Source organism: Neoarius graeffei, chromosome 21, assembly GCF_027579695.1.
Source record: "Neoarius graeffei isolate fNeoGra1 chromosome 21, fNeoGra1.pri, whole genome shotgun sequence".
NCBI classification, from domain to species: Eukaryota; Metazoa; Chordata; class Actinopteri; order Siluriformes; family Ariidae; genus Neoarius; species Neoarius graeffei.
Window position 1 is genome coordinate 25,154,513 of NC_083589.1, and position 26,778 is coordinate 25,181,290.

At 40.3% G+C, this 26,778-nt stretch overlaps 1 protein-coding gene across 2 annotated transcripts in view; it reads left to right on the forward strand.

Moving 5' to 3' along the window:
* Positions 1-26,778, forward strand: part of rerg (RAS-like, estrogen-regulated, growth inhibitor) — a 136,539-nt gene that overhangs the window by 104,090 nt on the left and 5,671 nt on the right. For both annotated transcript variants that reach the window (XM_060902877.1, XM_060902879.1), the window contains exons 3-4: positions 15,783-15,839; positions 24,500-24,573. In XM_060902877.1, the coding sequence (XP_060758860.1) occupies positions 15,783-15,839; positions 24,500-24,573 (131 nt within the window). The remainder of the gene's footprint in view (positions 1-15,782; positions 15,840-24,499; positions 24,574-26,778) is intronic.

Genomic DNA, 26,778 nt, shown 5'->3' on the forward strand with positions numbered 1-26,778 from the left:
TATACCAACTCTACCTCTTCTCAACACAACTGATGGTCTCAAACACATTAAGAGGTCAAGAAATTCAAGAAATTAACTCTTGACAAGGCACAGCTGGAAACTGAAAGCCATTCCAGGTGACTACCTCGTAAAGCTGACTGAGAAAATGCCAAGATGTGCAAAGCTGTCATCTAAGCAAAAGGTGCCTACTTTGAAGAATCTCATCTCATCTCATTATCTCTAGCCGCTTTATCCTTCTACAGGGTCGCAGGCAAGCTGGAGCCTATCCCAGCTGACTACAGGCGAAAGGCGGGGTACACCCTGGACAAGTCGCCAGGTCATCACAGGGCTGACACATAGACACAGACAACCATTCACACTACGGTCAATTTAGAGTCACCAGTTAACCTAACCTGCATGTCTTTGGACTGTGGGGGAAACCGGAGCACCCGGAGGAAACCCACGCGGACACGGGGAGAACATGCAAACTCCGCACAGAAAGTCCCTCGCCGGCCACGGGGCTCGAACCCGGACCTTCTTGCTGTGAGGCGACAGCGCTAACCACTACACCACCGTGCTGCCCACTTTGAAGAATCTAAAATATAAAACATATTCTGGTTTGATTAACACTTTTTTGTTTACCAGATAATTCCATATATATTTCTTCATAATGTCGATGACTTTAGCATTAATCTACAATTCAGAAAATTAAAAAATAATGAAAAGCCACTGAATTAGAGGGCGTTTCCAAACTTTTGACTGGTACTGTGTATATATATATATATATATATATATATATATATATATATATATATATGACAGTTATTAACGGTTATTAATGTTTATTAATGTTTAATGTGTTTCATTAATAACCGGTAATAGCTGTGTCATGATAATTGACAGACCCTTTTTCTCATTTTCCAAATGTAATGATTCCCAGGACTAATGGACCACAGAGTGTCATGGCTCGTATTCAGTAAATTTGTTCAATCAGGATTGTAAACTCCTCCACACGCTATGTTGTTTGAGCCTCTAACTGCACCAGCTTAACATAATTAGATCAAACCTGCATTTAAAAAAGAGAGGCTGAAGGTAATTACTTCCCACAGGGTCTGTATTGGCATGAAAGAAACAGTGAAAGGCCCTGCTTCTTCTTTATAAAATGGACAGTTCTCCGGCCTCAGAGCTCCAATCTGTTATAAATGGAATCATTCGTTCATTTGGCAAATGCTTTAATCCAAAGCAGTTTGCAGGTGAAGTAGACTACAGGCCATGCATTTGAGGATTACGGGCTTTTTCCTCATGATGGTTTCGGCAGTGTCCCTCGTGCAATACTAGGTCACAGCATTCTGGCAAGTAGCACAGAATTTCACCCTGAAGCGCATGAAACATGGTTATATTCCAATATTTGTGATTCTGATTTTGCTGAATTTATCAGTTTGCCCTGTATTTCTGTTATTCCCATGAGAAGGCAGCACTCAGCGTTTAATGGTGTTTAATAGGTGAAAACAAATTAAATTCTCTCAAACATGAGAGATAACGATCCAGTTTTGCTGCTTAGCGCTGAAAAACAAAAGAGCTTCTTTTCTCTCTCTCACCATTTTACAATGACATTCAGTGTCACACTAATGAAAAATCCAGCCTACAGCAAGCATTGGAGTCAATTTCCAGAATGTAGTGCAGCAATACAAGGCAGTTGCACTAAATTATGACGGAGACTCAGCTCGGCGGGTTTGTGATCTATGGGATTAAAGCACGATGACATTGATGACAGTATTAGCATGAAAGTTGGCGCTTTAGAACTTGATCTGTTTGAGCAGGGTGTACAGATGAGGAGAGAAGAGAGCTGGACAAACTGAAGGACTAAAGTGCTTCATTTCAACTGGTGGGAACTAGCTCCTGCAAGCTTAATACATGCCCCAATTTGGTCATCTCCAAATTTCCCACCATTAGCCAGCTCTCTCCATGATGGGGAAGCCATGGCCTAATGGTTAGTGAAGCAGCTTTGGGACCAAAAGGTCACTGGTTTGATTCCCTGGACCAGCAGAGACACCTAACCCCCAACTGCTGCTCTGGGTATGTTGTACATTGCTCTGGATAAGAGTGTCTCCTAAGCGCCTTTAATGTAATGTAATGCATTTCTACTCTTTCAGTAGAGTATTGCCACTGTTGCTGCTATCAGCAGGTATTCCAATGGCATTGTGGGTAATAAAAAAGTGAACTAAAGTGAAAATAGACCAGCATATCTATATAAAATAACTCTGAATTTAGTTATAAATTTAATTTTGTAGGGATTTAATATTAATTCAAGATTAATTCTGGCGCAACAGAAAAATGATGGTTCTATCATTGGGAGACTGTTACCCCTTTTCCACCAGATCAGTTCCAGGGCTGGTTCGGGGCCAGTGCTGGTGCTGGTTCACAACTCGTTCAACTTGCGAGCCAGCTGAGAACCAGTTTGCTTTTCCATAGCTTGCGGTGCTAAGGGAAGCCACGTCATTACATCGCTGTATACGTCAGTTACATCGCTACGTTTGCATAAACCTTGGCGCGAACATCGAAGCAAAAACAACATGGAAGAAGCAGCAGCAGCAACAATAATAATAATAATGGATGACTTCGCGTTTGTACAGCTGCTGTTTCTCGTCGCTTAAAAATGGCGATCTTTCGCGGTCTTGTTATTGTTGTTGGTCTTAACAACTCCACCCCACCCCCACCCCCCTGCTGACGTAAGCGGTTCTTTCCTCTGGCCCAGCAGAGAGTTGGTGCTAGCCTGGAACCGGTTTTTCTGGCCCCAGAGCTCTTTGTCAGTGGAAACAGAAAACCCGGTTCCAAACTAAGCACTGGCCCCGAACCAGCCCTGGAACTGCTTTGGTGGAAAAGTGGCTTGTGAGTTCTAATCCAGATGATGTTGGGAGCCAGAAGAGCAAACTTGGCTGTGTTCTCTGAGTGGGAGGGATGGTGTGTATATATATATATATATATATATATATATATATATATATATTTATAGTATACGTTTAGTCACAGTGATACTAGCCAATCATAGGCATCTGTGAGCTTGTGTATGTGAAAGAGGGTAGATAGCACTTTCCTCTGAGTCTGTTATGCTTCTCTGTGATGCAGCATGAGTGGCAGATTAATACACAAATTGTCCAAGGCTGGATTTTTCCTTTAACTGCTACCATGATCCTTCAACAATTAAGTAGTCGGAATACTCTTTCACAGAATGCTGAATCCTGCATTCATAGCTATCCAGCTACAAATAACAGATATAGCACACAGTGAATACCCAAGCTCTTGGGGCTTAGCAGGCGTCTCTGTATGCTGAAACCCAAATGCAATGACCCAGTCAGACAGTCACCAAGGAGCTTGCATACACACATCCACAGATAAAGAGCTTCCCAAGGCTCCTCAAAGATGAGTCATGGTCAGGAAGTTTTTGTTTGCCTGATTATTAAAAATAACTGATTACTTCCAGGCCTGAAGTCAAAGGCTGTCAGTTTAGGATCAGATTGTTTTTAAAACACAAGTTGGTTGCATCAATATGACACTGTATACAATATGTGCCTTATTTCCCTGAACTGAAATGGGAAAATCAAGGCACTGTGAACCAAACAACTTATTATTGGTGGTGAAAGTTATCTAAAAGTATAACTTTTATTTTTAGAGCAATACTTTTGTAATAGAGGAAAATTATGCAGCATGATACTTGAACTCTGTCTCATAGTATGATGTAACCATGTCGTAAACTGCTGTCCTTACCATGTGGTCATAACATGCTTCAATATAACAGTGTTGCAGAACCATTATCTGTTATGATAATTATGATAGGTGTGATGATTGATGCCAAGACTGTTTGTTATACACCGATCAGCCATAACATTCTGATCACTGACAGGTTAAGTTAATAACATTGATTATCTCATTACAATGATACCTGTCAAGGGGTGGGATATACTGTACTAGGCAGCAAGAGAACAGTCAGCTCTTGAAGTTGATGCATTGGAAGCAGGAAAAATGGGCAAGTGTAAGGATCTGAGTGACTTTGACAAGGGCCAACTTGTGATGGTGAGATGACTGGGTCTGAGCATCTCCAAAATGGCAATCTTGTGGGGTGTTCCTGGTATGCAGTGGTTAGTACCTACCAAAAATGGTCCAAGGAAGGACAACCGGTGAACCGGCAACAGGGTCATGGGTGTCAAAGGCTCACTGAGTGTGTTTACATGCACATAGAGAAAATCGAATTTCTGCCATAGCTTGACTGAAATCGAAGTTCTAAATGCCATGGAAACACCTTAGCTCGGCTGAAATCGAACCGAACTGGATTTCTCGTAATCGAGCTACGCGACCTAGATTATGCGATTGTAGCCAAGCTACTTAGTGCATGTAAACCCTATCGAGCTACGTAGTCGAGCTACTTACTTCAGCACTGCCCCTTCCGGAAGTGACGAGTGACGAGTGTATGAGAGTGACGATGGTGTACAGAATGTTCAGCAAGTGCTGAGCTGCTTCGTTGTTGTCCATCTTCTCTCTCTCGATGTTGCTGTCCTCATCGTTGTTCTTCTTGTGAACACGGAACTGATAACTTTGTTTACACTCTTGAATAGCTCTTCTTCATGACGACAACCGGAAGTGTACCAACACGATGGGGCGTGTAGCGCCACCTGTGGCTCGGGTGCACAATGTACCTCACACAATAGCTCGATTTCCTTGTGTGCATGTAGGATTGGATTTCTCTGGCACCCCTGCTGGGACCCTTAGCTCGATTACCGACAGTAGCTCGATTTGGATGTGCATGTAAACGCACTGACTGATTCACATAGAGCGTGAAGGCTAGCCCGTATGGTCCAATCCCACAGAAGAGCTCCTGTAACACAAACTGCTGAAAAAGTTAATGCTGACAAAAACAGAAAGGTGTCAACTTCAAGAACTGACTGTTCTCTTGCTGCCTAATATATCCCAACCCTAGACACGTGCCATTGTAATGAGATAATCAACGTTACTCACTTCACCTGCCAGTGTTATTAATGTTATAGCTAATTGGTGTATGACATTTAGGGGGCCAAGCACTGAAGGTGCATTGACACCTCATTGTGATTGTATGTCTTCTTCTTCTTCTTATTATTATTATTATTATTATTTTACTCTCACGTGGCAGTCTATGGCAACCCATAAAACACTTTATATGCTTTTCTGAAATTTGGCACAGTGATAAAGGACAGTCTCAGCTGCCTACTACAATCCCTCAAACACTGTCATACCATCAGCAGAACAAATACAGTATGGGACAAAAGTTTGGACACACCATCTAATTCAATGTTTGTTTTTTTGTTTTTTTATTAATTAAAACACACTTCATGTCTTAAAGTAATGATGGATGTCATATCTCTGTACTTAGCTGAGTGGGTCTTGACATAATATGGATTACTACAGTTGTGGAATCGGGCTATTTAATGTATTTTTATTATTGACTAGTTACTGTTTGATGATCTCAAATGCATTAAGAAGGCCACACATTCCACTAATTAGCACCCGCTAATTGACAAGCATTCCAGGTGACTACCTCGTGAAGCTGGTTAAGATAATACCAATAGTGTGCAAAGTGTCATCAAGGTAAAAGCTGGATACTTTGTAAATTTAAAATATGAAACATTTTGGGGTTCTTTTTAACACTTTTTTTGTTTACCACATATACCACATACATCCAGATATAATATATGCTGTTTCATAATTTTGATGACTTCGGTATTGTTCTACAGTGTAGAAAATAGTCCAAATACAGAAACTCGTATGCATGAGTGGGGTGTACAAACTTTTGAGTGGTACTGTATGATCATGTATTTACAATAATAACTTCACAATGCAACATTGTAGAAATTCAGCTCCACGTTCCTCTGATTCTTTGGGTCATGCTTAGTTCAAAGAATACCATGGTGTTAGTTAATTAATTAATTAATTAATTAATTAATTAATTAATTAATTAATTTTCTTAAATTATGATTTAAAAAAATTGGATCACAGAATCGTGAGATCAATGCAAACAAAACTGGTTTCTCAGTTTCTTGAGATGTGGAAGTTTATCCCTAACCCAAAGAAGAATTTGATCGTGAAGTCACCAGACATGAATTGAGGGCATATCTCTGCAACAACGGGGCATATGTTCATCAAATGTACTATATCTCTTTGGGAAAAAGTGCTGACAGTCCGAATGGCTTCTGGTCTTTGTCTGCTGGTAAGGGATAGGACCATAAAGTGCTTGGCCCCTTGATTGCTGCTTGCAGCTACATTAAAAAAATAATAATAATAATAATATAGTGGTGCTTGAAAGTTTGTGAGCCCTTTAGAATTTTCTATATTTCTGCATTAATATTACCTAAAACATCATCAGATTTTCACACAAGTCCTAAAAGTAGATAAAGAGAACCCAGTTAAACAAATGGGACAAAAATATTATACTTGGTCATTTATTTATTGAGGAAAACGATCCAATATTACATATTTGTGAGTGGCAAAAGTATGTGAACCTCTAGGATTAGCAGTTAATTTGAAGGTGAAATTTGAGTCAGGTGTTTTCAATCAGTGGGATGATAATCAGCTGTGAATGGGCACCCTGTTTTATTTAGAGAACAGGGATCTATCAAAGTCTGATCTTCACAACACATGTTTGTGGAAGTGTATCATGGCACGAACAAAGGAGATTTCTGAGGACCTCAGAAAAAGTGCTGTTGATGCTCATCAGGCTGGAAAAGGTTACAAAACCATCTCTAAAGAGTTTGGACTCCACCAATCCACAGTCAGACAGATTGTATACAAATGGAGGAAATTCAAGACCATTGTTACCCTCCCCAGGAGTGGTCAACCAACAAAGATCACTCCAAGAGCAAGGTGTGTAATAGTCGGCGAGGTCACAAAGGACCCCTGGGTAACTTCTAAGCAACTGAAGGCCTCTCTCACATTGGCTAATGTTAATGTTCATGAGTCCACCCTCAGGAGAACACTGAACAACAATGGTGTGCATGGCAGGGTTGCAAGGAGAAAGCCACTGCTCTCCAAAAAGAACATTGCTGCTCGTCTGCAGTTTGCTAAAGATCACGTGGACAAGCCAGAAGGCTATTGGAAAAATGTTTTGTGGATGGATGAGACAAAAATAGAACTTTTTGGTTTAAATGAGAAGCGTTATGTTTGGAGAAAGGAAAACACTGCATTCCAGCATAAGAACCTTATCCCATCTGTGAAACATGGTGGTGGTAATATCATGGTTTGGGCCTGTTTTGCTGCATCTGGGCCAGGATGGCTTGCCATCATTGATGGAACAATGAATTCTGAATTATACCAGCGAATTCTAAAGGAAAATGTCAGGACATTTGTCCATGAACTGAATCGCAAGAGAAGGTGGGTCATGCAGCAAGACAACGACCCTAAGCGCACAAGTCGTTCTACCAAAGAATGGTTAAAGAAGAATAAAGTTAATGTTTTGGAATGGCCAAGTCAAAGTCCTGACCTTAATCCAATGGAAATGTTGTGGAAGGACCTGAAGCAAGCAGTTCATGTGAGGAAACCCACCAACATCCCAGAGTTGAAGCTGTTCTGTACGGAGGAATGGGCTAAAATTCCTCCAAGCCGGTGTGCAGGACTGATCAACAGTTACCGCAAACGTTTAGTTGCAGTTATTGCTGCACAAGGGGGTCACACCAGATACTGAAAGCAAAGTTTCACATACTTTTGCTACTCACAGATATGTAATATTGAATCATTTTCCTCAATAAATAAATGACCAAGTATAATATTTTTGTCTCATTTGTTTAACTGGGTTCTCTTTATCTACTTTTAGGACTTTTGTGAAAATCTGATGAAGTTTTAGGTCATATTTATGCAGAAATATAGAAAATTCTAAAGGGTTCACAAACTTTCAAGCACCACTGTGTATATATATTTTTTCATGTTATTTTTTAAAATGTATTTAAATTGTGCATTTTGAGTTGACACACAGTGCTGTGCAAAAGTCTTAGGCACATGTAAAGAAATGCTGTCGACCAAAAATGACTTAAAATAATGAAATTAAATGTTTCAATATTAAAAAAATACTATAAACAGTAATCAGTAAGCCATAATAAATGAACCAAAGTCAATATTTGGTGTGACGACCCTTTGTTTAAAAAAAAAAATAGTAGTCTGAGGTCCAACGAGTGCAGTTTTATGTGGAAATGAGCTGTAGGTTTTCCTGAGCATCTTCCAGAACCAGCCACAGTTCTTCTGGACACTTTGACTGTCACACTCGCTTCTTCATTTCACACCAAAACCCAGCAGCCTTCATTATGTTTTCTTTTTTTAATCTGAAAAGTGCTCTCTTATGGAATATACTGCTCATATTACAAACATTTTTTTCTGTAACATTTAATTTTGTGCTGGAAAACGAATGTTTGGACTCTAAAATGTTTTTGTAATGTTTTAACTCGATAATGTAGAAATCATAAAATAGAAATCTATCACAAAAGTTTGTATGAGGAAAAAAACCCCAACAAAATCAGAGTGCCAAAGTAGTGTATGTGTTCTATCTGGTTCTTTTTTGAGTGATTTATATGATGTGACAAGAAGACATTATCTGTTATGCGTGTTATGACAGTTGTCATATCGTATGTGCAATAACAATAACTGTCTTAAGCCATACGCTATCTAGAGCACAGCCAGAAAAAAATGAGTATGTAACATAAGCTGTCATATGTCATAGAAAACATTGATAATTATTATGACAGTTGTCTGTCATGGTTACATAACACAGTTATATTAACGGACATGAACTTCTGACAGCATGACATGTAAGCTGAAATGATTTCCGTTGAAGTGAGATAGTTTAAATAAGACGGATTAATCTCCGGCATCAAATGCATAATAATGAGAGCATATGATATTCGAAAAATATGATAGGTTGACATACATGTCAACCTTTGGTCAATCAAACCTGTATAACCAACCTCCAAAATCCGTATAAGATGCAAATTAAAATAATTTACCTAAAATTTGAATGATAATTAACAATGATATATCCCAGTTACTTTTTATTCAATATTAATAACAATAAACCTTCAGAATGAATACAAAGCTCCAATGTTTGACAAAAACACGAAGTGTATCAGCGTAGTTACGAAGAAAATACTTCGTTGTTTGGAGACGGGTTTCACCGAGCGGCTATTATGCGCGAGACTTCATATTAGCCACAAAGTCAGGAAAATCTGTTCGTAAAATTACATTATAATGACCAAATACAATGAAAAGTATTTTTCATTGAAAGGTAATCCCATGTGATCTCATTTGGACGGTAAACCTGTTGGTACAGTTAAACTCAGCACATGAATGAGGCATCTTTATTCTCGGCTACTGTCTAGACGCTATACCAGAGACGGTTGAAGAATCTCCACTTTGCCACATCCAATATGGCGGCGCGGATGACGTATGATTCTACGCAGAAGGCGGCATCTATGTTTATCTATGACTTCACGGTTGGCGGGATTCTCGCAATGCGGAGTGCGCATGATCAAAAGTGGAACGAAGTCTTGCTACCACAAGATAACGCGTGCGATTTCATAAGACTCTTTACTGGCTGTCTGTGCTTTCTGTGATGTACAGTACGTTTGTAAATGTTATGCGCTCTTTTATCATCGTGGGAATTGATTATAGCTCTAAATAAATATTGAAGTTTTTTTAAAGAATCTGTATAACTTTATTTATACGCCCGTATACTACGTTTATTGAATCAAATCCGTATAAAATACGGACATTCCATATAGGCTGACATGTATGGGTTGATTTTGTATTCTGTATAAATGTATACGATGTGTTAAATGTCGTATCTCATGACATGTGCAGCCTGTATGACAGCAGAAGGTACATATATGCTTTTTTAGGGCAAGGCCATTATGAAAAACGATGCGTCACACAAAGATGGGTGTTCTTTCCTCCTCAGTGGAGGAGTAATTTTACCCATAGTAGCTGTGAAAGACAGGCAACAATGCTGCTTCACATGCAGAAAAAGATAGCCCTGCAGACTTTACAGGACCATTGGAGCCCATTCAAGGGCAATCAGGCACATGACAGGGCCGTGAGAGAACAGGAGCCGAGATAAATCAGCCAAGCTGTAACTCCTGCACAACACACACACAATGAAACACAGTATAGCTACAGGAATGGCATGGAGCTGTGGGTTTGCCTTTCTGTAGTAGCAAATGAAGAAGGGATATCCCCCTGTGGCACAGGGTTTCAAAGGGAGAGATAGGATCAGAGACAAAGTTAGAGAAAGAGGTCAGGAGGTAGAGGGGGAGAGGGTTCTGCTCAGGCCGTAGCTGAGATGTTCTTTATCATTCAGCCATGTTTTGCTGAATAGGACATTAATGTCCTATTAATATGAGAAAATGGCTGAGAGAGAAGCACACACCGGGCACACACCTCTTCCTGAAGAAATGATGACCCACATCATCCACAGCTACAATACTGAGTTGAGGAGGGACTGAAAAATCTGTATTGTTATCATTATTATTATTAATGGACAATGCTGTAAAAAAATAAATCAATTTAAAAAAGGATAGATCTAATTATTCACCAAGCTTGTCCAGCAGCACTGGAGTAATAGGTCATGATATGTTTACAGTGACACCAGCCAGATGTTTATTTGGAGCGCATCCTGATGAGCAGTCGTGAGCACGCTGTGTGCTAAGAAATTGCTGAAATTGATACCAGTCACATAACACGCAAGGATGATTAGAAACGAAAGAACTTTCAGGTGCTCTGCAATGGACTTTGGGTAAATCTGAAATCAGTGCTGTGATGGAGATTTTCAGACAAATCTGCATATATGGTTGTGGTCAGAAGTTTACATACAGTAACATGAATGTCATCTTGGATACGAATGTCATGGCAATATTTGGGCTTTCGATGAGTTCTCTGAACTGTTCATTTTCTGTGGCGAAATGATTGTACAACATATTTCTTTAATAGAAAAAAGCCATGAATTTGGTGCAGAAGTTTTAATTTATTTTGGGTTTTCTAAAATCAACACAGGGTCAAAATTATACATAAGGGGTCAAAAATGTACATACACTCACTTAGATTATTAATTCAGAGGTGCTGAAACTTCCAAAATGTCTCTTATCTTGCCATGGCCGAGGTCTCTTAACTTCCTGTTAGTGATTATGATTGACTACAGCTGGTAGCTTCTCTGTGCCTTCATAAAAAGGGTTTGTTTACAGAACTCATTGGATTGACCAACACACAGTAAAATGGGAAAGTCCAAGGAGCTCAGTGCAGATCTAAGAAAGAGAATTACAACTCTGGAATGTCTCTTGGAGCCATTCCTAAACAACTACAAATTCCAAGATCAGTTCAAACAATTGTATCTAAGTTATTGTGCAGTGTAGTCACTTTGCCAAGCCACTTTGCTTCAAGAAAACCCAAACTGTTACCCTCAGCTGAACGGAAATTGGTTTGGATAGTCAGGAACAACCTGAGAACCACCATGGCACAGCCCTGCCAAGAACTGGAAGCTGATGGATCACTGTCTACAGTTCAGATCACCATGGTCTAAGCCCATGTTTACATTAGACCGTATCAGCGGATCATCAGATTAACGTTTTTAAAACGATTAGTGTGCACACAGCAACACCAATACACGATTTGCGTGCACACAGCAACACCAATACACGGATACGCTCGGCTCCGCAGGCATCCTGCGCTCCAAATCACTCCGCCCTGAACAGCGAGTGCCCTCTGGAGGGTGCGCACTCCGGCCTTGCGCAGCTCACAGAGTGCGCGAGTGAAGTGCACAAGCTGTGATTCAGGACTGAGCCGCTGTGTGTGTGATCCCAGCGCATATCACTTACCACTTGCAAGTGGAAGGATGGCAAGCCTAAAGACAATCATAACTACACAATGGGCAGTATTTGCATCAGTATTTGCAGTATTTTCATACTTTTATACTCTTTAATGAAAGGTGATACAAGGCGGAAGTCCGCGCCGTTTTTCAGCAGTCGCATCACATGACCAACGCCAGCGAATCAGGAAGGTGGATGTCACAGTGACGTTGTCCAATGACGACGCCAGCTAGAGCTCAGCACAGCGTATCCACGTATTCTCAATGTTTACACAGCACTGGAGCTGACACGATCTGGATTGAATACGTGGACCCTGGCGGATTCCCGTTTCCCGGCGTTTCCAGGCGGTTTAATGTAAACGGACAGTGCATCCGCAAAGAAAACGAGACAGATACGGTCTAATGTAAACTTGGCCTAAGAGGCTGCTCTCCAAGAAATAACCCCCTACTCCAAAATTGACACCTTCAAGCTTAACTAAAGTTTGAAGCTGACCACACGGACAAAGAAAAAGCCTTCTGGAGGAAAGCTGTATGGTCAGATGAGACAGAGATTGAGTTATTTGGCCACAATGACCACCATGTACAGAGGCACACTGTACCAGCTGGTGGTAGTGGTGGTAGGATCATCATGCTCTGGGGCTGTTTTGTTGCCAGTGGAACTGGTTCATTGCACAAAGTGGATGGAATAATGAAGAAGGAGGACTACCTCAGAATTCTTCAGCATGAACCATCAGAAACTTGAACACGACTTGGGATTTGGGAGCTACAACAGGACAATGAACCCGAACACGCATCAGAGCTGGTTGTGGAGGATAAAGCAGGCTAACATTAAACTTAAAACAAGTCCTGACTTCAACCCTATTGAAAATATATGGCCCGTGCTTATAAGTCGAGCCCATGCCAAGAAAAAAACAACAAATTTTAATTGAACTCTACCAATTCTACCATGAAGAGCAGTGAAATATCCAACCAGAATTCTGCCAGAAGCTTGTTCATGGTAAACAAAAATGTTTGGTCAAGGTGAATCTTGCGAAGAGACATTTTACCCAAATATTAGGTGTGCTGTATGTATATATTTGACCCTGTATGTATAATTTTGACCCTGTGTTGATTTCGGAAAACCCAAAGAAAATTAAAACTTGTGCACCAAATTCTAGTGGTTTTTTTTTTTTATTAAAGATGTCTGCTGTCCAATCATTCTGCCACAGAAAAAGAACAGTTCAAAGAAATTACTGAAAGCCCAAATATTGCCCTGACATTCATATCCAAGATGACATTCATGTCACTGTATGTGAACTTTTGACCACAACTGTATACTACTAGATACTGAGCCAGCTCTGTCACACAACAGCTACTAATGAGGAATAGTGAAGGCAGAGGGACGTGCTATCTGCCCTCTTCCTCATACATGAGCTTACATATGCCACGATTGACTAATGTTGGTGTGATTGACAGGGAAGAGAATGTGTGCAGTCCCTCCTAGCTTGACAGCATAGCCATTTGTCCTCTCTAGGTTCCCAGTGTGGCATCATCTGGATTAACACTTGTGATCTCCTGACGACAAGTTAAACTTTTTCTTTCAAACCAAGTCTTCGTATTTAATGTTATCTGCACTATATTTGCTGTGATCTATCATTCACATAACACAAACAGTGTTACGTAAAATTATGGTTGACCTCAATGCAAGAACTCGGAGTTCAGGTTGCTAAGAAGAATGTGCCAAAATTGAACCACAATGCTTCAAAACGTTAATGACGTCTTACCGTAGACGTCTCAGAGCTGTAATTGCCAACAACAGTTTGAAACAAAGTATTAATGTTGGTTATTTGTGCTGTTCGAATACCCCCCGCACTGAATTCATTTTATAAACATATCTTTCTTTCTTAGGAATACATACCTTTTAGGGGTGTAATGATATGATACACTCCAGTCATGATTTGATTCGATTTTCACGATATTTTGAACAAAATTTGAATAAAGAAAAATTATGACTGAGAAGACTCCTTTTTTAGTTCTGAATCACAACCAGTGCAAATGAGCAACGTACGTTTTGGTCTTTATAAAAGTAATTAAATAAAAAATGACTACAAACAGAGGTTTAATATTGAACAAAATATTTGTACTCCACGTTCAGCATATCTTAAAAATAAATTAATGTTTTATTTTGATGTAATAAACAAATTTCTGACCCAGGGAAAAGGATAATTTGAAACATTATGAGTTCAATAGCAGAAATAGACTAGAGCTCCAAAGTCGGCTAAAATGCCCGTTTTCCGCAGCCTCTGACGCCATTTGAAAGCGACCGAAGAGCTCTTTTTAACCGTTATAATGTGGGCATGTACGGTAACTGTATAACAGACATACTAAGCTATCAGACTTCACAAGAGTAGCTCTCAGAGGCTCTCCATGAAAGAACGTGATCATGTGACCAGCGTGCTCACTATATATTGATCTCTATGTTTAGCTCGGGATATCTTGTGTTCAAACAGTGCAACTGCATGACATGAATTTATAGAATGCTGTTTTTTGCGAGGGCGGCACAGTGGGGTAGTGGTTAGCACTGTCACCTCACAGCAAGCAGGTTCTGGCAGGGGCCTTTCTGTGTGCAGTTTGCATGTTGTCCCCGTGTCTGCATGGGTTTCCTCCAGGTGCCCCGGTTTCCCCCATGGTCCAAAGACATGCAGGTTAGGCTAATTGGTGACTCTAAATTGACCGTAGGTGTGAGTGTGAATGGTTGTTTGTCTCTATGTGTCAGTCCTGTGATGATTTGGTGACTTGTCCAGGGTGTACCCCGCCTCTCGCCCATAGTCAGCTGGGCTAGGCTCCAGCTTGCCCGCGACCCTGCACAGGATAAGCGGTTACAGATAACAGATGGATGATTTTTGCAATATAAATTGCACATTTCTGTTGATGCACATCATGCCTAATAGTTTTTTGTTCATAAATATATGTAAATTTGTATAAATTAAAGAGTATACTGTATATGCACTGGAAGTAGATCAAATAACAAACAAAAGTGTCTGAATACTTATTTCTGCTGACTCATAATCATAATTTATAATCAGCTTTGAACAAACTCTTATATTCTATCTGCACTCACTGGATATGAGCAATCACACGCTCTGATTGGCTATTCTACTACTAGGCTATAGGTTCATGTACCATGAGTCGAGAAAAACTAAGTGGCGGAGCACATTAAGTCAGATATATCATTTAGTTATCAAGTATTTAAAAGAAACAGAATTAGCTAAAAGAATATAGTTTTTTTCCCCCCAATATCTCCAGTATCTCCATACTCCAGCCCAGTCGCTGGCGGTAATGCACCTTTAAGTTGCTTTGCCAACCGCCAAAAAACCCTTAATGAAGAAGAAAATGGCGGAGCGTGTTGCTGAACCAGCTGAGGATGAAAAAATAATAATAAAAATGCTCTGTTTCTCAAAATCCAGTGAATGTGGATAGAATAAAACAGTTATTCCACTCAATCTTGTCATACATGGCTTATAGCCACTTCAGCACTACGTGTCTCATCAGCCATTGGCTCATGTACGACTTGGTTTCGTGGAATAACTGTTAAATATCGCTGAGAAATATCCTTCTGCATTGCAGCCTAATGGTTAGACCTAAATTACAGGATATGTCTAAAAGTGAGCTGTTTTCCATTTGGTGCTTCAGTCTGTCCTCATGGTCTGATAGGTATAATTCAAGATAAGACATCATTCACGGTGGCTGTAATTCAACTTTTGACACATTTTCCATTAGTCTCTCTCGAACCCAAGCACAGCTTGTGCAGTATGACTTGTCGTATGATTTAAATGTACTGCATGCTGCCTCCTTTCACCGTCCACTCGAGACTTCTTGATTGTAATGCCATACTCTGGTTGATTGCATTCAGCTGTTGAAGAAAACCTATTCACTTTTGTTTCTGTCTTTCTTTCTTCAGCATTGGTGGTGAGGCTCCTGACCAACCGCTTCATCTGGGAATATGACCCCACACTCGGTAAGAACAAAATGACACTAATGGTAAGAGCACTTGTGTTGCGGAGGCTCTCAAGGGCCTTTTGCCTCTTTGAACCATTGTGGCAACCTTTAGAGCTCATATGGTTCCATTAAGCAACGAAAGCAGTAGATTTACCGTTTTCTTTCAGAAAAAAAGTTTTATAGATCTTCATTACTGAATTCTGATGATTTTATGCTTATGCTTATGCTTACATTCACATTTTAAAGGGGAATTGAAGGCAACTTTTCATTATCAAAATTCTATTTCTCATTTTATTAAATATCGGAATGCATTTTTGATCGCTATTTTGTCACTGCTATAGCAAGTTATGAGTGTTTGAAATACGCTATGTCAGGGCTTTTCAAAGTGTGGGGCGCGCCTCCCCTAGGGGGCGCCAGAGTTCTTCGGGGGGGGGGAGCAACGTGAGGGAAAATAAACCAGAATAAGTTACTATTGCGGACATTTAGCGAACTTCAGCTAGCCTTTGCCAGAGACAAAATGGATCGATTTTTAGTACCTACACTACCGTTCAAAAGTTTGGGGTCACTTTGAAATGTCCTTATTTTTGAAAGAAAAGCACTGTTCTTTTCAATGAAGATCACTTTAAACTAATCAGAAATCCACTCTATACATTGCTAATGTGGTAAATGACTATTCTAGCTGCAAATGTGTGGTTTTTGGTGCAATATCTCCATAGGTGTATAGAGGCCCATTTCCAGCAACTCTCACTCCAGTGTTCTAATGGTACAATGTGTTTGCTCATTGCCTCAGAAGGCTAATGGATGATTAGAAAACCCTTGTACAATCATGTTAGCACAGCTGAAAACAGTTGAGCTCTTTAGAGAAGCTATAAAACTGACCTTCCTTTGAGCAGATTGAGTTTCTGGAGCATCACATTTGTGGGGTCGATTAAATGCTCAAAATGGCCAGAAAAATGTCTTGACTATATTTTCTATTCATTTTACAACTTATGGTGGGAAATAAAAGTGTGACTTTTCATGGAAAACACAAAATTGTCTGGGTGACCCCAAACTTTTGAACGGTAGTGTAAAGCTACAGTGGGCCAAGCAAAAAAAGAAGGAAGTATGACCACGATTATTTAAAGTTTGGATTTTCATGGACTGGATCTGAAGATGCTCCACTGCCACAGTGTGTTGTCTGCCAAGAGGTGCTAGCTAACGATGCTATGAGATGTTTAAAATGTGTAAAACAAGATGTTTAAAAAAAACACAAATGTTTAAAATGTGAAAAAGAAAAAAATAAAAATGTTTAAAAAAATGTTTAAAAAATTTTAAAAACATTTTTTTAAATACGAATGGAACATTAAGTATAGCAACAACAAAAATTGTGGTATCGGGGCGCTGTTGTTTATTTGCTCTCTGAGGGGGGGCTCACTCTCCCACACTTTGAAAACCCCTGCTCTATGTAATATATCAGTCCGTATGTCAAAGCAGTGGCCGTAAATGAGATTCGTTGAGACCTGTGCGAGACATCGCAGGACGGAAGTAAAACGTACAGCGGAAATCAAAGTGACCAACATCTGCCAATGTTGTCAACAGACGCGTGCGCCCTCTTTCGAATGCTGATGTAATCAAGCCGGAAGTTTTGTTTGTTTTGATAGCAAATCAGGAAAGTTTGAAAAAAGTAGGCAGTAATCGTCATTTAAACTCGTTTTTGTGCAATATTTCGTTTGGAAAACAGTTTTCAAAATGGCGGCACTGACACCTGGCTGACACTTCTTCACGTTTCGAAGTCTCGCACAAGTCTCGTGAAGATCGTGCGGATAAGCGACGCCTGCCGTGGACCAAACGAACTACATTCAACACGGCTAAAAACCGAATAGGCCGATAAGTATAATATTTAATTGCAATTAGTTACCAATACGAGTCACGATATAAGGTTACTAAAACCGAAAACGTAATTGAATAACACGTTAATTAAGAAATAAAGCAAGTTTTAAAATAACTTCAGTTCTCCTTTAATAAACCATTTAATTTTAAAAGGCATTTGTCAGTAACAACGTTGAGCGCACCAGCTCAAAACAGCCTCCAAACATGGCCACTCTAAACTAAACTCCCAAGATTCTCAGTGCCCCGTCTCCTGCATATTAATTACACCTGTCTCTCATTTCCTCGTCAATTTGCTCTGTTACTTAAACCCTTCTCTCACTCACTCCAGTTGCGAAGTATCGCTCAGTGTCTCTCTCCTGTTGTACCAAGCCGTTTACTTTCTGCCTGTCTTCTCGTTATCTCGACTTTGTTTATGTTCTCTTCGACTTCGTCTTCTTGTCTCATCTATGCTGCTCTGTTTACCGATCGACCGACCCCTGCCCGTTACTCTGACTATGATTCTCGTCCTCCGATTTGGCTTTGTTTCCAGTTTGCTTCACCCGCTTTCCCCTGCACCTGCATCCCTAAGTGCCTGTACCCTGACAGCATTTAATAAACAAAATGCTTGTCTGACTATGAATTGCATCATCACAGTAAGATATTGGATAATTTGATTGGCCTCAACTGCTCTCAGGTGATATCAGTAAATGCCCGTATCTGGCTATTTGTACATCGAACCTAAAATAATAATAACACCATAGCACATAATTTCATTATGCAGCAAAAGAAGTTTCATTTCTAAAGCAAGGAATGAGAAATCAGATGAGTCACGCATGCATAAACCACGCTGCTTATTGTGCCATATTAAATTTCACAGAATAAAATGATGATCTTCCTTTGACACAAGATAATGTTTTATTTAGTGTCTCGGACTTGTGTGGGTTTTTTTTTTTTTTTTTTGAGCAGCTGCCTCCCAGGCGATCTCAGGTCTGAGTGGTGTGTGATGAGTAGATGGATGTGTGTGGGATGGTGCATAAATATTCCTTCACTGTATTAAGAGTTTAACTTGATCCTGTGTTGCTGCAGCACACACAGACCTGTGATGTTCTTCTTTAGGAGAGTATTGGTGCTGGTACACTAGCATCTAGTCCAGTCATCAAATGGTGGTGCGCAGTAGCTCAGTATTTCAGCAGATTGAACCAAGCACTTGAGAAATACTGTAATATCAGAGCTGATCAAAGTCTGAAAAAATAGTCATTGTTCAGCAAGTGGGTTTTTTCCACCACTTGAGATTTTTTTTTTTGGTTATCTATGATTTTTACCTAAGTCCATCTGTTGATCCCTGTCCATTCTTGTAGGCATGACATCTCAACAACAAGTGGTTGACTATCTCAAGAACAACATGATGAACGTGGTGTTGAGTTCAATTTGTTTAAATATGAAGGATCATGAGGTCTATAGCAGATCCTCCGTTGTGGCTCGTCTCGTCTCGTCTCGTCTTCTTCCGCTTATCCGGGACCGGGTCGCGGAGGCAGCAGTCTAAGCAGGGAAGCCCAAACTTCCCTTTCCCCAGACACCTCGGCCAGCTCCTCGGGAAGAACACCAAGGCGTTCCCAGGCCAGCTGAGAGACATAGTCCCTCCAGCGTGTCCTGGGTCTTCCCCGGGGCCTCCTCCCGGGGGGACATGCCTGGAACACCTCCCCAGGGAGGCGTCCAGGAGGCATCCGAAAAAGATGCCCGAGCCACCTCAGCTGATTCCTCTTGATGTGGAAGAGCAGTGGCTTGTTTTGTGGCTTGTTTAAGTATTTACCTACAGTCGTGGTCAGAAGTTTACATACAGTGACATGAATTTCATCTTGGATACGAATGTCATGGCAGGATTTGGGCTTTCAGTAATTTCTTTGAACTGTTCTTTTTCTGTGGCAGAATGATTGTACAGCATACATGTCGAATTTGGTGCACAAGTTTTAAGTTTCTTTGGGTTTTCTGAAATCAACACATGGACAAAAGTTTACATACACTCAGTGGTCGAGTTATAAAATCAAACCAGGGGGGATGGTGAAATTTTTAGTTGCGTGTCGACCCGTCGGTCGGTCCGTCGGTGGGAAACTGGTTTGCTTTTAGGAGGGTTTGCACACCACGTAGGTCTGTGGACCTTGTTCATTTACCAGACATACAGTATTTTGTGCTGATAAAGTGTGTAGTACACACTGTGTACCCTTTTTATTGTTGTAAAAAACATAATACACTGGTATTTTACTGTAAAACATGCACAGTGTGGATGTCATGCGTCATATTTAGTCAGTCTCCTGGCTGACATACCGACCACATTCTCCATATTAGGGTGAAATGCAGATGACAGATTTGAAGTGTAACTTCATAGTCATGGTAGGCTCCTTTTAAATCGTTTGGTAAATAATTTATTAAAACCTCAGCAGGCAATGTAAATGAACAACTGAATCTTTTCATATCAACTCAATAGAATTTTTATTCAAAGCTGAACATTGGGAACATTGAGTTAAATACAGAGGTAGGTAGGGAACCAATAAGCTAAAACAAGCAACAGTAAATTGTAAATCAGACTAAACTTCCTAAAAGATGTTTGAGGCATTATGCATTTTTTTGTTTTTTCCTTTTTGTTATTATTGTGTTTATTCTTATGAGTAATGCAAATTATACATGTCCATACCGGTTATTATTTTAATGGAAAGAAAAGAAAAGTACTTATAATGTTATTTCTGATTTATTTATTATCTGAACGAGGATTTGAGCTTTGAAAAATGACCGGATTCTTTCTGTAACGTTGATTCCCGCTGTTATCTAGGTCACGTGACACCTTAACATTGACGGTTACCAAGGAGCTGCCTTGGATACTTTGATACTTTGCTTCGATACATACCAGCACTTTGATACATACTGGATACAAGCTAGCAAAATGAGTTAAAAGCAGGCATCTTTGGAAAGGGGAAAAGGCCCTTTAGCCTTCCTGTCTTGAATAACACTTTTTGTCGCCTGAAGAATAACAAACGAACGTCCAGGCTGATTAAATTAATGGCCTTATACAAGAAATCAAAGCTAACATGAACCTGAGTAAGCTATCGATAGCTGGCTAGACTCCAAACTAACATTCATTATGATAGCTGTGTTGTTATCCGCCGTCCACAAATTAGGCTCCATATCGGTAACTTTACAGCATGATAGTGGGCTCACAGAAAGTGTGACTGATATTCGTAACTCTTGGCTTACCTCCTGAAATGTTTTTTCTTGCGATCTTAAATCCGAACTTGCTTAGGTCTTGCTGTCCACTCCGCTTGGCCATGATGCTGCAATCCGCTGCTGTCACTGACACCGAATGAAATCAAAAATAACGGAACCCCAACTGAATGTCACCTCCTCAAACGCTTCGCTTGCGCGTGCCCTCTCTCGTGGTAGCTTATTGTATGCTCAGTTTCACCAAAGCTACGTGGAATGGCATTTCTAATTCCAATGTTAAATAGAAGTAATGTCCACATTTATTGATAAAATTGCTCAAGGGAAGGGAGGGGGGATGCCCGTTTTAGAGGGGGGATGATTTTGACCATTTTTTATTCCAGGGGGGATGGCATCCCCCCCATCCCCCCTCAACTCGAGTACAGCATACGCTCACTTAGATTATTAATTCAGAGGTGCTGAAACTTCCAAAATGTCTCTTATCTTGCCGTGGCCGAGGTCTCTTAAATTCCTGTTATTGATCATGATTGACCACAGCTGGTAGCTTCTCTGTGCCTTCATAAAAAGGGTTTGTTTACAGCACTCATTGGATTGACCAACACACAATAAAATGGGAAAGTCCAAGGAGCTCAGTGCAGATCTAAGAAAGAGAATTACAACTCTGGAATGTCTCTTGGAGCCATTTCTAAACAACTGCAAATTCCAAGATCAGTTCAAACAAGTGTATCCAAGTTATTGTGAGGTGTAGTCACTTTGCCAAGCCACTTTGCTTCAAGAAAACCCAAACTGTCACCCTCAGCTGAAAGAAAATTGGTTTGGATGGTCAGGAATAACCTGGGAACCACCATGGCACAGCCCTGCCATGAACTGGAAGCTGATGGATCATTGTCTACAGTTCAGATCACCATGGACTAAGAGGCTGCTATCCAAGAAATAACCCCCTGCTCCAAAATTGACACCTTCAAGCTTAACTAAAGTTTGAAGCTGACCACTCGGACAAAGAAAAAGTCTTCTGGAAGATAGCTGTATGGTCAGATGAGACAGAGATTGAGTTGTTTGGCCACAATGACCACCATGTACAGAGGGACACTGTACCAGCTGGTGGTGGTGGCAGGATCATCATGCTCTGGGGCTGTTTTGCTGCCAGTGGAACTGGTTCATTGCACAAAGTGGATGGAATAATGAAGAAGGAGGACTACCTCAGAATTCTTCAGCATGAACCATCAGAAACTTGAACACGACTTGGGAGCTACAACAGAACAATGAACCCAAACACGCATCAGAGCTGGTTGTGGAGGATAAAGCAGGCTAACATTAAACTTAAAACAAGTCCTGACTTCAACCCTATTGAAAATATATGGGCCGTGCTTATAAGTCGAATCCATGCCAAAAAAAAAAAAAAAAAAATTTAATTGAACTCTACCAATTCTACCATGACGAGTCATGAAATATCCAATCAGAATTCTGCCAGAAGCTTGTTCATCGTAAGCAAAAATGTTTGGTCAAGGTGAATCTTGCGAAGAGACATTTTACCCAAATATTAGGCGTGCTGTATGTATAATTTTGACCCTGTGTTGATTTCAGAAAACCCAAAGAAAATTAAAACTTGTGCACCAAATTCGAGTGTTTCTTTTATTAAAGATGTCTGCTGTACAATCATTCTGTCACAGAAAAAGAACAGTTCAAAGAAATTACTGAAAGCCCAAATATTGCCATGACATTCATATCCAAGATGACATTCATGTCACTGTATGTAAACTTCTGACCACAACCGTACCAGAACTCAGGTCATCACGAAAGGAAGAAGTTGTCCCGGACGTTCATGGATTTTATTTGTGTGTGTGTGGTTAATTCATCCTTTCTGGTCTTATTACTGAAGTGATGACATGCCTTGTTCAAAAGAAACAAATGTCAAAAAACAAAATGCTTGAAAACAAACGGACAGAGAAGTATGTATTTGTTCTCCACTTCAAGTTCAAACCAGATTTCGCATCTGTTCTGAATCTGACACAAACATGAAGCGGCACTATGAAACAAAGCATCACTAATTACAATTACTGTGTCTTATTTATAGCTGGGAACTAATGACTAATGGTTAAACATTGAAATGGACCTGTTTTCGGTCATGTTAGATGCTTATCTGGATCTTTGTAAGCAAGGAATTTGGCGTAGCTGGACCTTCATGGTCCAGTGAATGAGAGAGAAAGAGCTGCCAATCTCTCAAAGTACCCATCTTTATCTTTTTGTTTCAGCTCTGGCACATTTTGAAGATGCATTAAGTTCTACACAGTGATAACTGCTGGTGCTCTGGGCAGTACTGGTGGTTGAAAACAAGGCTTGTAAAACACAAGAGCATGATAAATGGCATGCGAGTCATTTTTTATGGAATAAAAACATTACCCGACTTGTGTCGTCAATAAAAAATACTACTTCCTGGGTCAGGAACGTTGCTAGCTATGCATCTCAGCTGACAATCCCTTTGAAGCTCGAATTACTTTTAACAAGCATTGCATTGTCTCTGTGATGGACAGCTGCACTTTAGGTCAATGAAAGCCATGTGAGTCCATGTGATAGAGGAATGTAAGTCAATGTAAATGTCCTCTCAATGCCTGCATAGTTTTACATAATTGAATATACTTATTTATTTTAATTACGAGCACAGCACAAAATAGTTTGAGGAATTTCACCGTAGTTAGCTTTTAAAGCTGAAAAGTGTGGTGAGGGTTTTGATTTGCGTGCGTTTTTTTTTTTTTCAGGCCAGCAGGTCTCCTGAAGCACAGTGAGAACGTTGGAGAAACATCCGAGCCTCGGGGCATGTAAAAATAAATGACTTGCTGCCAGGAAAATTATAAGGTTTTGGATTCTGCTATAAAGAAACATGCACAAGCAATCACTCTGCCGTTTTGTTTTGGTGTATCCAGGACATTAAGCCTCCCACACACATACACCGCTGATTGAGCGGTCGAGTGTGTGTACGTATCTAAACGCAGGGTGTTAATAGGTGCTCGGATGGTCCATCACGTGCCTCCGTGCCTCATGGGGAAAATCAAACCAGAAGCACAGCAGTGAACATGTTTCACACACAGCCCAGGGCGAGTTTATATCCCACAGCACATCTGGGCTGAAGAATGAAGCGTTTCAGATGAGCAAATATGGTGGAGATGGTGGAGTCACAAACACGTGCCGAGATTGGACTCATTTCAGTGCTCTTCAGAGACGAGTCGCATGCTGGAAATGTTGCTGATCGAAAGAAATGATTGTGTGTAGTAGGATTAGTAGAGACGCACTGCACTGGAAGCCATCGTTAATGGATTATAGAGCACTCGGTTTGTCTCTCTTGAGTGTTTACACAAGTGACTTTTTATTACTCTCTGTGTGTGTGTGTGTGTGTGTGTGTGTGTGTGTGTGTGTGTGTGTGTGTGTGTGTGTGTGTTTGAGAGGTTGTTGGTTTGAGCTCAGACTTAAAAAGGTCACAGTGTGTCTCTTAGGGGAATGGGGTCCCACACAAGTCAGAACAGAATAACATGATTATTCCACTATTTTCTTTGCAAATCCTTTGCTCATGTGTTTTCTTTCTTTCTTTCTTTCTTTCTTTCTTTCTTTCTTTCTTTCTTTCTTAAGAGTCTACATACAGACATCAAGCCAATATTGACGATGAGATGGTCAGCATGGAGATTCTGGACACAGCTGGACAGGTAAACCCTTTTTCATTTTACTTTAAAACATATATAATTCTAGCAGGTTTCATTCATTTGGTTTGATAACATGCAATATTGTTAGCATATCGCTTATCCTATGTGTATTATGTCGCTCTGCCCAATGGAGGTTGAGCGTTGAATATGGTTTACGATATTGCATCGTTGTCAAGACAACATGACGTCACGTCGGAGCTGATGTGATTATTCAATGAGAGATTTCTGCTGTGCATGCACACAAGCATTTCTTTGTTCGCTGGGGAAGAGAAAGATGCATTGAACATCCAAAAGGCTACCAAAACTTCATTAGATATTCTTCATGCATATTTAAAAGCAGTGGTGAACCGTTACTATTAGAGCTAGGACTTGAGCTCAGACAATACTTAGACAGACACCAAAAAATCAACAAAGGATTAGCGTCACGCTGCCAGGTTGCTCTGTTGTGTGTAGCTGTCGATGCTGATTTTAAAAGTAACTCAGTAAATTACAGAGGGAAATGAATACTTAAGTCTGAGTGAAAAATACTATAACCAGCTGCGTGGAAGAAGAGTCTGGAGATAGAAATCTTAGTTTCTCGGTTGGTAGCCTGTGCTACTTGCTCTCGATAGCACTGACTTGACTGCTTTATTAGCATTTGCTAACACTACTGATGAACACTACACCGGCTGGAAGGTGACTTCACTGCTGTGCTGACGGTGCCGACTCGAGGTTAAGCTCACGTTGGCCTTCGAGAAAGTCGAGGGTGATACATTTTTGGTCCCGCCCACTATAAATCAAAATCTGTTTGGTTAATTCATCTGTCACTTCCTACATAAACATACACTGCCATGGCCTTCTGTCCCGGCAATGAAGTCCTAACCAATGAGTGAGCAGCTCTAAACTCTTCTCAGCCTAGAGATGACCAACAAATAATCTCATTGGATAACTCGATTTTAATGTTTTCAGGACAGTAACCCTTTCATTTCTGAAGCACATTTGATAGAAAATGAGGCCAGATTAGAATTAGAAGAGAATTATTACAATGAAATTATGAAAAAAATGAAAGAAATTAAACATAACTTTTGAAATGCTGATATGTTTGGGCTTCTCTGAAGGCCTCAAAGGTCCTGAAGGTTCCCCTCTGTTTACAAGAGAAAAACATACTAATGCACATCGAAAAACTGGAAAAGAGAGAGTATAATAATAATAATAATAATAATAATAATAATGGCTTTTTTCATGGTATATCAGATATACTCGTCTTCGACTCGTTCAGTATCATGCTAGCTGAATGGAATATATCTGATATACCACTCAACACCAGCCAGTATTATTACAATTTTTAGTTGATCAGCTACTTATCATTAATCAGTACAGTGGCACTATTTGTGGCAATTTTGTATTCAGTTAAGTAATAAAATGCAGTACTGTATTGACCGCTCAATAAGTTGGGATAATAAAACTGAATTTATCCAAAATGGATCTGAATTATTATCGAGCTCTAGTTCAAACACATTCATAACATTCATTATATAAAGCATATAAAGCATATATATTTACTGAGGAAAAGGCATTACAATTCTTACTCTGTTCACTCTAGGGATTTTGTACCGATACGAAACTACTTTCGTACCACAACACCTGTCCACACTAGCAACTATACCGGTACTGTAGCGGTATAACTGTATCGGTACGAAACTCACAAATGTATGGGTTTCGTACCGGTACAGTATCGGTACTGTAGCGCTTCGCTGTAGTGTGGACAGATGAAGCGGCTCTGTATCGATACAAATATAATGCGCAAGCGCAATGAACCATTCCTACTTCTTCTGGGTTATTCATACAATACAATACGCCCGTGCTTTCCAGCTGTAAATAAAACGTCAAAATGGCTCAAAACGACCGTGGAGCTACATGGAGCAAAGAAAGGGGGGAGAAAGGGAGAGGGGGAGGGAGGGGGAAAGAGGGAGGAAGAAAGGAGGAAGAGGGGAAAAGGGAGAGAAAGGGAGGGGAAGAGAAGGAAAGAGGGAGAAAGTGAGGGGGGAGAAAGGGAGATTCGTTTTCTTTGTTTCTTTCTCAACTGCCTCGCGCGTTTTATACGATTCGACTGAATAAATGACCACCAGAAATACAGACTGTACATTGACAACAAAAAGCACACGCACGTTGTTTCATCCGCCATATTCTCGGAAGGAAGTTACTCGGTAACCACGGAAACATTTCGCG